The sequence below is a fragment of the Psammomys obesus genome, unplaced genomic scaffold, assembly GCF_907164565.1.
Source record: "Psammomys obesus unplaced genomic scaffold, mPsaObe1.curated_primary_1811, whole genome shotgun sequence".
NCBI classification, from domain to species: domain Eukaryota; kingdom Metazoa; phylum Chordata; class Mammalia; order Rodentia; family Muridae; genus Psammomys; species Psammomys obesus.
Genome location: NW_026596064.1, coordinates 13,876,702 through 13,891,552, shown reverse-complemented (window position 1 = coordinate 13,891,552; position 14,851 = coordinate 13,876,702). Strand labels below are relative to the sequence as shown.

The 14,851-nt window shown below is 43.0% G+C and overlaps 1 protein-coding gene across 1 annotated transcript in view; it reads right to left on the bottom strand.

Annotated features, from left to right (window-relative positions):
- Positions 1–8,853: 8,853 nt before the first annotated feature.
- Positions 8,854–14,851, bottom strand: part of Ropn1 (rhophilin associated tail protein 1) — a 13,910-nt gene continuing 7,912 nt past the window's right edge. Inside the window, exons 4-5 of the mRNA XM_055625195.1 lie at positions 10,871–11,046; positions 8,854–8,920 (exon numbers count right to left, since the gene is read on the bottom strand). Of these exons, the coding sequence (XP_055481170.1) occupies positions 8,854–8,920; positions 10,871–11,046 (243 nt within the window). The remainder of the gene's footprint in view (positions 8,921–10,870; positions 11,047–14,851) is intronic.

The following is a 14,851-nucleotide window of genomic DNA, read 5'->3' as shown; positions in this document are numbered from 1 at the left end:
AAAAGTCTTCTATAATCCATATGATTCTTTTTTAAAGATTTATTTATTTATTATTTATACAGTATATAGTATTCTGCCTGCATGAGTGCCTGTAAGCCAGAAAGAGGGCACCAGATCAGAGTATAGATGGTTGTGAACCACCACGTGGTTGCTGGGAATTGAACTCAGGGCCTTTGGAAGAACAGCAAGTGCTCTTAACCTCTGAGCCATCTCTCCAGCCCCCTCCATATGATTCTTTGGTACATTTCCTTCCAGACTTTTTCTACTTGAATATTTATCCATAAATACACTTTGGATATGTATTACCATGTTCTCTTAGTATCATTTTAGCATTTCCCTATTAATACACAATTACAAAATGGTTGTGTGGTGTTTTATTATTCTTTCCTCTTGCTCTTTCTATTTTTGGCTTATTACTTGATATTATAAATAAATCAGTAGGTGAGGTATGAAAGTGAGTTTGGAAAGGGGAGAGGAATACTTTTTCAGGTTTCATGTTTTGGTTTTAATTTTTTTAACTCTTTAATAATTTAACAGATGTATAAAATATATTTTTTATTTTCTAAATTTTATTTTATGTGCATTGGTGCTTTGCCTGCATGTGTGTCTTTGTGAGGGTTTCAGATCTTGGAGTTACAGACAGCTATGAGCTGCCATGTGGGTGCTGGGATTTGAACCTTCTAAAAGAGCAGCAGTGCTCTTAACTGCTGAGCCATCTCTCTAGCCCCCAAATGTATATAATATATTTTGATCATATCTATCTGCCACTTCCCCTTCCAACTCTCCCAGGATTTTCTCCAAACACATCCCAACTTTGTCACATATTGATAGATATATTGAGATATATAGATACCCCAACTGAGCCTGATTAGTGCTGTCTTCAAATACATAGAAGTAGGGTCATCTGTCAGAACATAGGCAACCTCTCAGTGGCCATGCCACCAAAAGAAGAAATGCCCTCTCCCAGCAGCCATCAACTCTCAATTGCTTCTCAGCTAGAGGTGGGGCCTTCATGAGCCCAAAGTTTTTCCACAGTGGAACCTTGACTGGTTTGGTCTTGTTCAGCTGTTGTGAGTTCCTATCATGTCCAAAACACACTTTTATACCTTCTCTTCCCTGGTATTCCCTGGGCATGGAGAGTAACGGAGAGGGGCTAATAATATAGATGCCACATTTAGGGCATACTGTGTTTATCAGAGTGGCCATCTGTGAGCTCATTTATTCGAAACCCTTTGATCAGTTATGAGTCTTACCATTAACTACTGCAAAAAGAAGCCTCTCTGACTAAAGTGGAGAAGATCGCAGATCTATGGGAATAAACATAAGTATTCAGAAGGATTTGACAACATAACCATTTAGCAAAACAATAGTTGATTCCCCCAAAGAGCCTATGAGCTTCTCAGCCATGAACTTTTCACCAGGTTTACAGTAACAAGTTTGGATCCCCTCCTGCACAGCAGGCCTCAAATCTAATTAGAAAGCTGTGGGCTATTTCCATTACAGTCACGACACCATTGCGCCAGTGAGCACATCTTGCTGGCAGGTCAAGAGAGAAAAGTATTTCAAAAATACAGAAAGCATAATGCCGAGTGAAAGAGACTAGACAAGGCCCTGCGGCTGAATACAGATATGAAGAATGAAGATGTAAGGGTCGGGCTGTGAAGTCCTCAGAGGTTAAGGATTCAGTTTACTATTCCTGAAGGCAAAGATGATGTGGAAAGGTTTCTGCAGGATGCTGTGGAACGAATGAAGTTCACTATCGCAGCAGGGGCAATGTAACACAGGAGTCTCCCGACTGCAGCACCTAGCCAAATCCTGTCAGTTGCTGAGTTTTTGCTTTTTTGTTCATTTCTTTCTTTGTGGCAGAGTGGTGTGTGTGTGTGTGTGTGTGTGTGTGTGTGTGTGTGTGTGTGTGTGAGGTAGGGTTGAAAGATACAATCCCGAAGACCAAAATCCTGAATGTTGAAATTCTGAAATCCCAAATTGTAATTCCGATTAGGAGAGGGGGGGAAAAGGCAATGTGAGGGAGGAATGCACACTTGGGGTTGTGCGCAGGATAATTGTATCATTTCTGGTGAAATAAATAAGGAGAAACTTGTGAGGCATTGCTTTGGGCTATCCTTGAGGGAGTTCCCAGAGGAGCTCAGTATGTGTGTCTGAGAGAGGGCGGGAAAAGCCCACCCTCAATTTTGGCAGCCTTCATCCAGTGCTGGAGCCCTCAGGATTAGGTCTCCAATCATCCACAGCTGCTTTTCTGCTGCAGAAGAACCGAGTGTAGCAGAAGAGATTCCATATCCTTCAAAGCTTCAACTCTTCCCTACCTCAATCTTTATGCTGTACAAAGTGTTTAGGGGATGGGAGAGGCAAGCATGGATGTGAGTCCTTCCCCTCCACTTCCAATTTCTGCCCTTCTTTCCTCAGGAACTGACCTGTAAGGATGATATCACTCAGAATTATCCTTCAGCTCCAGGCCTTGTTTAGTCAACAGGAGTAATCAGCCATGGACAGGAGAGGAGTGAGGTTGAGAAGTTTCTCCATTCAGTACCATCTAACTGGCACACTGGATCTCTGCAAATACGGGTCCCTCCAGTTCTCTCGAGGCTCTAATAAAATATTGTCTCCCTTTGCCCCTTTGATCTTAAGAGTGATAATGGTTTGTTAGTCCCTGAGTTTCTGTATGGCTCCGTTTGTCCCTGGCTCTGTAAAGCTTTTTTTGTTTAAAGACTGGGATATTTTCTGTTCTTATCTAGAAAAGACTGATAGGAAGTCTATGTTCAGTAGTAGAGCATTGAGGATGGGGAAGAGGCCTAACTGGTGAGGAAGGGTGGAAAGGACACATTTGAAAGAGTGTAGGAGGTAAAATGGCCAGGACTTGGGGATGGATTGGGGAAAGCAAGAGATGTATATTTTCTTTGACCCTGTCTTGTGTGTTTTATGCCGGGACAATTGGCAATAAGGAAGCCTAGAGACTCATTTTCCCCCAGGCATTTTGTTGTGGAAGAATGCCAAATAGGATGTTTCTGGGGCCATGTTGAATTACGAAGAGCCTTGGAGTCATTCCAAGGAGGACTGAATCAGCCACTGGTAGGGATTTGAACCTGGAACTTGGTGAAGGTGTGGACTGAGATGTCTCTTTCATCTGCGAGCTTCTGTGTCTTCTCTCAGCTTAGCTCAAGAAAAGCTTCCCTTCCATCTCTCCCCTGCTCCTGAATACGAGGTTGTGTGCCCCAGGCTAAGATGGAATAGTACCAAGTCTCATCCTTATAATCTGTGGTTGGTTTAGTATCTGTGAACACAAAGACTTTGCCTTAATCACTGCAAATCTCTGTTGTCTAGCACAATGCCTTGCATGTGGTGGACATTTAAAAATCATTTGAGTAAATACATTAGCCAATTTTGGGGGGGACTCCTATGGTAAACTGGGGCTGCCAGCTACTTGACTGCCCAGGATTCAGGGCCACCCAGAGCTAGTCCTGGGAGCCTGACAAGGAAGTTTTAGGTCTACTAATTTGGGTGTGTGGTTCTACTTTGTCTACTCAGTCTTTTTATAACTCAGCACATTGAACCAATGACTTCCCAAACGGCTCATCCCTGAAGGGCATAAGTCTATGTTCATGTTTGACCATGTTCCAAGAGAAAACTAAAGTTGTGTGTATATGAAGGTCTGAATTTAAAACATGGGTTTAAAGCCAGACATAAGGGCCAAAAGCAAGAGGCTCTGCATAATGTCACTTGCTGGGTGTGTGGGGAGCTCGGTTGGGCTTGGAAGGATTTGAGAGCTATTCTGTTGCCTTCCCCCCACGACATTTGGTGCTTTCTGGAACTACTTGCAACCAAAAGGTGTTTCGCCTTCATAACTCTGAGACTCACAAGAAGCTTTGTAAGTTTCTTCCCCCCCCCTCAGGAAAAAAATGCTAATATGTACATTTATGCAACATGTTCGCCTGGAATATCATGGGGGGTTCAGGAGCCACTCCAAGAATTTCAGGCTAAGATTCTTGTAACGTAATTGAAAACTAGCTGTCCAGACTCGAGAGTCCAGCTCCTGCTTACCAAGGTGATCCTGGAAGTCATTAGCTAACTGGGGGTGGTAAGAGGAGAACCTCCCCTCCCCCCCAACTGAACAGCATCCAAGAGACGGCTGCCATAAAATACAAGGAAACAGAATGAGGCCATGTTTTTGCATTTCCTACCAAAGATTTAAATGTATCTGCAGCTTTCACTTTAATTAAATTAGCTTAATTTAAGGGGGAGGGGCAAAGAAGGGCCCACTTCATTTTTCTTTTTAAAATCTCGAGTTTATTGCTTCCTGAATTTTTTTTTTCTTTTTCTTTCTTTCTAAGGGAGAAACACACATCATCCACTCACTCTGAGGATCTCTGCTTGGCAGCTTAGCCAGCGTCATGTTAGGATTCAGAAATTGCTGAGTGTGAAAGGAAGGCCCAGGGGATGGGTCTGACAAGGGTACTGGCAGCAGGGATCAAGAGTTTCCTTGGAATGATCTCAGCGTAAGCAGTCTAGGTGGGGTGTGGGGGGAGGGGAACGGCTGCCAAGTCATGTGTGAATTTTAATACATCTCCTTGTCAGTCACACCTTGTCCCGCAGCCCCCGGGGACTTGCTTGGAGAAGCAGTAATAGTAATTAAATATTAAAACTTCATTTAAAAAAATTCTGTAAAGCCTAGTGTAGATGGTGGTGGCTTATTGCATACACCTATGATGCCCTCTGCCTGAGAGCTGTTTCCTGCCACAAAAGGAGCAAACCTGGACAAACCCACACAGAAAAAGTTACGCCCTTTGACCAGTGGCTCTCAGCTTGTGGGCAGTGGCTCCCTTGGGAGTCGCATTTCGGGGTACCCTGCATATCAGATGTTTACGTTATGATTCATAACACTAGCAAAATTACAGTTATGAAGTAGCAATGAAATAATTTTATGGTTGGGGGGACACACCACAGCATGAGGCACTGTATTAAGGGGTAGGAGCATTAGGAAGGTTTAGAACCATTGGTTTAGATGACGATAGGTGTCTGCTGAGGAAGCTCCCCTTGACAATGGTGGACAAAGAGCTTCTTCATGCTCCAGACTGGGATAACTGCATATGTTCTACACTGTGTCCCAGAGGTCCCCAGCAGAACTAAGATCCAAGGCTCATAGGCTACACAATACCCTTTGTTACTGGCGTTTTCCACAGCGTTCTTGCTGTTTCCTTCTCATACTTCCTAGGATTGTCTCTCTTGTAAACTACTCTGCCCTTAAACCCAGAGGTATCTCAGAATCCTTTCTAGCGAAGACCTACATAAGCGTATAAGCAAGACAGTATCATCTTGTCACATGGACCTGGATTCAAATAGTTTCTCAGTGACATTGAAAAACATACTTGTTCTAAGACAGTTTCTTCAAACAAAATGAGATAATGACAGATTTCATTTGCTTAAAAGGAAAAATTGAGAATGTACTTAAAAATGTTTCCTATATTGGGCAGAGTGCAGGGGATCTTATGAAAGAAGGGGGAGATAGAAAGACCTGGAGGGGACAGGAGCTTCACAAGGAGAGAAACAGAAACAAAAAATCTGGGCACAGGAGTCTTTTCTGAGACTGATACTCCAAACAAGGACCATGCATGGAGATAACCTAGAACCCCTATACAAGATGTAGCCCATGGCAGCTCAGTGTCCTAGTGGGTTCCCTAGTAATAGGAACAGGGACTGTCTCTGACATGAACTCAGTGGCTGGCTCTTTGATCACCTCCCCCTGAGGCGGTAGCAGCCTTACCAGGCCACAGAGGAAGAAAATGCAGCCAGTCCTGGTGAGACCTGAGAGGCTAGGGTCAGAGGGAAGGGAAGGAGGACCTCTCCTATCAGTGGACTGGGGGAGGAAGGGTACTATTGGGAGAGGACAAGGGAAGGAGCTACAGCTGGGATACAAAGGGAATAAACTGTAATAAAGAAATAAATTTTAAAATGTTTCCGATAGTCTTTTATATATACATGGTAAATGCTGAGTAATTATTGGTTATGCTTATTGTATTCAAACTTTTATGTTACCAAATACTTGAGAAAAGCAACTTGGAAGGAAAGATGGTATCTTGGCTGACAGTTTCTGTCAGTGGGGAGAGAGTGACAGAGCAGAGCAGTGGGGAGAGAGTGACAGAGCAGAGCAGCTCAATCATAGAAACCAGAAAGCAGATGAATGGGAGCACAGAGGCCATAGCAAGTTATGTCCCAAGCACAGCCCTCATGGCCTACTTCTTCCATCTGTATGCCATCTTTCACCTCTCACAATCTATATTATGCTATATTATGAACCTGTCAAGGGGTTATTTTTAAAATTAAAATTTATTTTATAGTTTATTTACTTTATATCCTGATTGTAGTCCCCCTCCCTTGTCTCCTCCTGGTCCCACCCTCCTCTAGCCCCCTGCCCTAGTCCTCAGAAAGTGGAAGACCTCCTTCCCTACCATCTGACCCCACCCTATCAAGTCTCATTAGGACTACCTGCATCCTCTTCCTCTGTGTCCTGGCAAGGTCACCCCACCAGTGGGAAGTGATCAAAGAGCTGGCAACTGAGATCATGTCAGAGACAGCCTCTTCTTCCCTTACTCTGAAACCCACATGGAGACTGAGCTGCCTGTTGGCTACCTCTGAGCAGGGGTGTCTTCTCCATGCATGGACTTTGGTTGGTGCATCAGTCTCTACAGGCCCTTCAAGGGGTTAACTGATTAGGTAAGAGCCCCCAGGATCCAATCACTAACCAAAAGCCTGTCAGTTGGTAACCGATCCCTTAGTGATATAAGCCTGTGGTTAGAATTTCATAATCAACCCATAACAATCATTAACATGACACTGTTGATATGGTATGGCTGGATGGTTCACATATTTAAACAGTTGGTCCCTAGTTGGTGGTTCTGTTTGGGGAAGTTATTGGTGGGGGAAGAGGGCTGCATTCTTGCTAGCAGGACATCAGTTGGACCAGCTTCCTTAAGTTGCTCTTGGTCATGGGGTTTTATTAGCACAACAGGAACTTGACTAATACATATGGCATGGCACTGGAGGCCAAAGCTGTTTGCCATCCTTCGGGTGAATGCTGACTGTGACTGATTCCTGATTGGGCAGATTTGTTGGAGGACATGATTCTGGTGAGTACTGTTGGCTTAGGGGGGAAAAAAAAAGTGGAGAAGACGAGGATCCCTGGGTAGATGATCTGTCACACAGGGTTGAAGACCTGAATATGGGTATCTAGAATCCACACAAAGCTCTATGCAGCTGCACACATTTGTGATCTGTGTTTCTACAGAGAAATGGGAGCAGGAGATGCTTAGGTTTGCTTGGTTTCCCCTCTGCTTAACAGAGGGTCTTTCTGTGTGCCTGCTCTGTATGTTTGCTCACCCTTCATGTCTCTCATTCTCATTGTTTCTGTTTCCATTTGCAGCGTCTGAGGTTTCTCTGCTGCTACCTGTTGCACTTGAGATTTTCTTGCCTTTTAATTATCTAACTGGCAGATATAGCCAACCTGATCAAGACCTCTAGACTGTAACAAAACCAGGTGGAAGGGAGGACTGATGTGCCAGGTTGTCCCCTAACTTCCCACATTCTCACACTCAAGGATGGACACACACACACACACTTTTTTTAAAAAAGAGCAACAATGCAACCGTAATGTTGCCAATCTCCTTCAACTGATAAATACGGTGCCATTGGTAACTTCCCTTCTGTATACTAATCCACACACTTGAATAGGTAAAACTTCTGTCTTAATCTAGTTTCGTGCTCAGGGCTCTTGAGGCTCAGTTTCTGACTTCGGTCTGTCTCCCCAAGTGGGTAAAGACCCGCTTCTCTTAATGTTTGTGAACTTGTTACTTGAGTTTGGGTCAGGAAGGCAATCAGCATTAGCTTGTGTCCACTCCTCACCTCCCTCCACCTATTCATTTTTTATTTTCTTTGGTAAAGAAAATCCCTCAGGAGTATGTCAGGAGGACTTGCTCTCATAGAGGGGAAGATCCTGGGAGGGATGAATCACATACACAATGTTTCACAGGGTCGGTTGAGATGAATCTCTTGAAATGCCAATTTCTGAAGCATCCTATTCGTCTTTCTCAGGGTCCCTTAAAGTAACTTACAGTCGTATCTCAGAGGTGGTAGCATGAAGCTTTCTAAGGTAGGAAACTGAAGATACAATTTAGCTACAAATACAAAGAAGCCCCCTTAGTTTCCGCCTAGAATTACCCAGTCTGACAAAATCAAATAATCAACCATGCCAATTTTTGTTATTCATCTGAAATTCAAACTCAAACTCAGCTTGGTGTTTTGACTTTTAACTCTAAACTTTTTTTTTTTTTTTCAAGATAAGATTTCTCTGTGTAGCCTTGGCTGTCCTGGAACTCACAGAGATCCTCCTGCCTCTGCCTTCTGAGTGCTGGGATTAGAGGCGCGCATCACCAGCACTGGACACCTGTCAACCTTTTACCTCAATAAAAATTGATAGGTAAAAATAAGTGAATGGATACATGAAGAATGTAGCAGCGACAAAAAGAGAAGTGGATGGGTAAGAGGCTGGCGACCGTGATCCTCGTGTAAATCACACCCAGCAATCACAGAGCATCATAGCTGTCAGCATCCTACCTACCAATCTGGCTTTGACTCAAGGTGTGTTTTGTAGCCAGATGGTCAGCTAATTTTGTGCCACATGCAAGTGTATCGTCCCAACAATTTTATATCCAAATTACAGACATCCCTGGTTAATCATTTATTAGTTGTACAGTTTAAAAGAAAATTGACTTTAGATGGTACAGAGTTCAGCTATTCTGTCGTACAACCGCCTCTGTATCTTCCTTTAAAATTGCCAAAACTGGGCTCTTACTCCAGCCGGACCCTAGGGTTTTGGGTAAAATCATTCACCTTGATCAAGCCATCAGGACCAATTCTGTTTGGAAAAAAAAAAAAACAAAAAAAAAAAACAAAAAAAAACAGATATTTGGAATTAGTTTGTTTAACAATCAATTTAAAATATACATGATGAATATTTTATATAGGGACATATCACCACGAGTTAATTTTGCTCCTGCTGCCCCAAAGAAATCTTCTAACTGAAAAAAAAAATATTGTGTGTGTACAATGTATTTGTGGAGGTCAGGGGACAACTTTGTGGAGCTGGTTCTATCTTCTCTAGTGGTTTGAATGAGAATGCTCCCCTGCCCCGTGGTCTCATATATTTGAGTATTGGGTCCTCAGTTTCTGGAATTGAGGAAGGTTTCAAGAAGGAATGGATTTGCTAGAGGAAGTCCATCACAGAGGGTGGGCTTCATGGCTTCAAAAACCCATGCCATTCCCAGTGTCTATGGCTTGTGCTTATGGATCAGGTGTAAGCCGTTAGCCAGCAACATGCCTGTGTTCTCCCACCACAATGATCATGGACTCTAACCCCCCCCCCCAGAATTGTAAGCAAGACCCCAATAAATTCCTTCTTCTATAAGTTGCCTTGGTCATGGTTTTTTTTTTTTTGTTTGTTTGTTTGTTTGTTTTTTGTTTTTTTTAAAAGATTTATTTTTTATACAAATTCTGCCTCCATGTACACCTGCACGCCAGAAGAGGGCAGCAGATTTTATTATAGATGGTTGTGAGCCACCATGTGGTTGCTGGGAATTGAACTCAGGACCTTTGGAAGAACAGCCAGTGTTCTTAACCTCTGAGCCATCTCTCCAGCTCCATGGTGTTTCTTTACAGCAATAAAAATGTCACATGGGTTCCAAGATCAAACTCTGGTCGCCAGGCTTGACCAGCAAGCACCCTTACTAGAAGAGCCATCTTGCTGGCCCTTTTTCCTTTACTCTTGATTGCCTAAGTCTTCTGCCTCCCTTCTCTTCCTGTTATTACTTCCTCTCCTTTTCCTCCTTGGTTTTCCTCTCCATCTCTCTCTACTTCCACCTCTTCTCCCTTTTCTGTTGATCAACTTAAGCTAATCCAGAGGCACCCTGGCATATATACTAAGACACAGATTCCTGGGCCTTATCTCCAGAATTTCTTATCCTTAAAAGCCCATGGCAGAGCCTTGGATTCTGCATTTCTAACAGGCTCCCAGGTGCTGTTGCTAACTACTAAGCTCTGAAGCTCTCCAAGGATTGTTATCCTTTACTGGTCTTTCTTTTTCTCAATTCAGTATTTCCTATTCCTCATAACAGAATAATATGCAGATATTTCTTGAGTTATAATAGAGAGCAAGTCCTTGACTCCCCGTTGTAAATGGAAAATACCATGTTGAGGGGCTGAAGAGATGGCTCGGGGGTTAAGAGCACACTACTCTTGCAGAGGACCTGAGTTTAGTTCCTAGCACCCATGTTGGTTGGCTCATAACCACCTGTAAATCCAGCTTCAGGGAATCTAACATCTTTGGCCTCCAAGGGTACCTACACTCACATACACATCATCCCCCTCGTCATTAAAAAAATCACAATAAATCTTTAAATTAAAAAATTTGTTTTCTTTTTATAGAAAATGTCATGTCAACAATGTGCTTAATATACCCAACCTTTTTGGGTCATCCTAGCTAAGCCACCCAGTACACTATAGGGTATTGCTTCCCCTAGTGATAAAAAAGGCTAATTGGGAGCTGTGGCTTGCCGTAGCTGTCAGCATTGGGGGAAATTACTATACTGCAATATTGTTAGCCCAGGAAATTATAGCAATGTTCAAAAATTTGACATTTAGTTTCTACTAAATACAAATGCTTTTACATCATGATAAAGTTAAAAACTGTAGAGGAAGCTATTATATGGCAGGGGCTGGTGGCAGCAGCTGCACTCAGAACTTCACCATCTATACCACCCCACACCCCAGGACACTTTTACACTCCCTCCATTGCTGACAGTTTACTCACACTTCCTGTTCAATGTAGTTTAGCATCCTGCTGACATGGGAGGAAGAGATTTCCCCGTCCACTTCAGCGATATATGTGTAGAGAAACTGGAAGGTGCTGAAAGGAATCCGGGCAGGCCCTTCGTCATGGTCACAGGATAAAACTTCACACACTATCTTGAGAGTTTTGGCAATGGTCTAGAAGAAGACAGAAGAAGTAGAAAGTCAGTTTTATAGGATAGGTCCCTGAGATTAGTTTAGACCCAACAAAACAAAAATTATTGCTTATGTAAGATTGTATGAGGATGAACCAAAAGTCTAGAGAGCTTGGCACGTGTCACACAATTCATTCTAAACATACTAACCACCACGTATCTTACTATTCTTTCCTGATTCAGATGGTCCACAGCAGCAGACTATTGGCCTCATGCAGGCTCTGAGAGGAGCTCTTTGCCAGCTGCAGAGAGTTTAAATCTGAGGACTCTGGAGAGAGAGTAAATGCCAGAGCCCAGAGAGTGTGGAGTAGCTCCAATGAAGAACAAGGTTGCTGCTCTTTCCCCCCTGCAGCTCCTGTTGTTATTGATGCAGTGGGACAAGAAGTTGGAGATTTCCTGAAATAAGGATTGGACTGGCTCCAAGGAACCCAACTATCCCAACCAGCAGGGAGCAGCTAAGAGAACTATGCCCCCTCTCCCACTAACCCTCTCTCTCCTACCTGGTTCCAGGGTGTCAGAAGGGATTAGGGTGGAGTAGGGAGAAAGAGATATAAGAAATGTAAATAACAGAGTTTTTAAAAGTATGCCAACAACCAACTTCTGAGAGCTGTCTTCTGAATTTGTACCATGTACACATACATGCATAGTGAGTAAATGGAAAAAGAAAATTTGAAATATTTCTTATTGTCTTCCAACCTTATCTCCTAAAACTTAGAGGTAATTTATCTACATATATTATAGCTAATATATTACACATATACCACACAGAGAGAGAAAAAGAGAGACACAGACGGAGATGGAGACAGAGACAGAGAGACACAGAGAGAGACAGACAGACAGATTTGGGGCAAAGCCTTAATAGTGGAGAAGAGTTAAGAGAAGTGTACTGTCTCTAGCAAAATAGGCATCCTACAAGATAAAAAAAAAAAAACCTATTCGTTATGTGATCCACAAAAATCTAATGTATAGCATTGTCTTAGTTCTTATTGTCAATGTGACACAACCTAGAAGAGGGAACCACAATAGAAAAACTGCCTGTTAAGTTTAACTAGAATAACCTCTTCAAAGGAGAGCTGATTTTTCATCCTACAAAATTAGCATTTTCGACTGACCTGTGGGCATGTCTGTCTTTGTGACTGACTGATATAGGAGGGCACAGCCCACTGTGGGTGGTACTATCCTTAGCAAGGAGGTTCTGAACTGTATGAGAACTCTATTGGCAAAAGCCAGCGAGAAATCCAGTAAGAAGCATTCTTCCCTGGTTTCTGTGTGAGTCTGTTAATGATGGACTGTATAAGATGAAATAAATCTTTCTCTTCCCAAATTGCCTTTGGTCAGAGTTTCATCACACACACATAACACCATATATAACACCATATATCATGTGACTTGCTAAGGCTGTCAATGTAAAGATCTATATGCATCCTCCAGGGACTGGTCAAGAATTAGTCCTTCGTGGTGAACAAAGTATGCTGGGCTGATTAAGCAGCTGCTATTTGTTTTCCCATGACCCGCCAGAGAAGTCCCCTTCGTTGGAAAATTAGTGGACAGTCAGCTTTCATTCCCTCCTTGAATAAGACGACTGTCTAGATGCTGCTTCTTTTACTGGGATGCCTAAGAGGCTGTGAGTAAATTTGGCTCATCTTCCTACAGGCACTTTTGCTGATGGCAGTGATTTTAAATGTCTTTTTCCCTGATTAACTATTATTCATTTTGAGTTAATATTTAAATTCTATTTCCATTTAACAAACTTTTTATGAAATAGGATCTTCATTGTACATTCGTTTAAAAATGATAAGTCAGAAGATGTCAAAACAATAATAAGGTTTGTGGCTTTGTAACAGGCCAATTTTCTGGAGCTCCAAGAAAACATTATAGGTATAAAGCCTCATCTCATTCTGAGCACTTATTTAACATGGGGTGGGGGTGGAAAGGGGGGTGTGTGTGTGTCTGTTGGTGGGAGGGGAAAGCCTTGGTGTAAGATGATGTCAACACTGGAGTGGTTTGGAGTTTATTTGCAAGCGCTAGTGTGTATGCTGAGCTGTGTAATTCTGCCCACACTATTTCCGACTTCTCTAACGTAATTCCATATACCCCCACTTCACTATGCTGCCCTCTTCTTAGGGTGCTGTTACAGGCTAAACTGTTCTCCCCTCAAGTTCTTATGTTGAAGTCCTAAGTCCTAGACTCTGAGGATTTGTTTGAGAGAGTTCATGAGAACGAAGGAAATGGTGCACACCTGTACTGGCAGCCCCGGGGAAGCTGAGGCAGGAGGATGGACAGTTCAAGGCCATCCTAAGCTACCCAATGACATCCTATCAAAAACTATAAAACCAAACCAAAACGTGGCCAAGCATAAACTATGAGAAGCTAATTAAGCTACAGAGAAACAGTTAGGATGGACCTTAATGCAGCATGACCGGATTCAGTGTAACGTGTGACAAGAATGGGATATGAACTGTATGGATTCAGGCTGACGCGAAGGAAGACAGCTCCTCATTAGGCCAGCAGAGGAGGTTTCAGAAGATAGAAGCCTCGCCGACACTGTGACCTTAAAACATCTGGTCTCCAGAGCTGCAAGAGAATTCTGTTTTGTTTCGTAAACCACCCAGCCTGCAGTTAAGATGTTTTCACAGCCCTCTGCAAGCAGTGGAGTGCTTTTGACCTTAAGTGTTTATTGATTATTCGTATAAACCTTTAGATTCTAACTGTCCTCACACTTTAAAAAATATATTTTAGTTTAAGTTATGCGTCTGTGTGTCTGTATGCATGTGTATATGAGGTCAGAAGAGGGTGCTAGTTGACTTGGAGTTACAAAGTGGCTGGGAGGGCTGCAGGGACCTGAACGCAAGTCCCCTGTACAAGCACAAAGTGCTGTTAACCACTGAGCCATTTCTCCAGCCCTCGTCACAACACCATGAAATATTTTAAATAAAGTTTTAAAAGGTCGTGGCTCAATAACTTCTCGTGTGAGAACAAAAGGTTATGTCTTAAGTTTTAATTACTGTGCCTACAAGATCCACGAAACAGAAATGCCTCGAACCTGTAAGCCCCTTGCCCGAGGACAGACACTTCCTGAAATGCTAGAGGCTGCTGCTGATGGGAGAAAACAGGCTACCCCCCCCCCATCAAGTTTGTTTGACTCAACTGCACTGGATGTACTTGGTCGCGTGTAGGCGGGAGGCACACGAGCAGGAAATATGTTAGGATGTATGCTTGACCCTGATTGCACATGTGCGTTGCGGTGCTACTGTGGGTAGGGAGTATGTCAGTGTATATGCTTGACGCTCACGGGGCCTGATGGGAAATACGGTGGCCTTCTAGATGTGCCTTCATAAACCTCTGCAAAATGTGACTCATCATCATTTTCTGGGAAGCCCAGGAATAGACCTTGCTGGAGTCCATCATCTTGGCCAATACTTAAAGCTTGCTCAATTTGGGCTCAGAATTGGGGTAGTGGTCTTATTCTCACCTGGCGGGAGTGGAACTTTTCGAAACATTCAAGTCTCGGGCAGAAGAGATGGCTCAGAGGTTAAGAGCATTGGCTGCAAGGTCCTGAGTTCAATTCCCAGCAACCACAGGGTACTCAAAACCATCTATAGTGAGATCTGGTGCCCTCTTCTGGCTTACTGACACGTATGCAGGCAGAATGCTGTATAAATAATCAGTAAATAAATCTTAAAAAAAAAAAAACAAGTATCGTATGAACAGAGATCTTTCTTAATTTTCTCTTATCAGATCCGTGTGTGTGTGTGTGTGTGTGTGTGTGTGTGTGTGTGTGTGTGTGT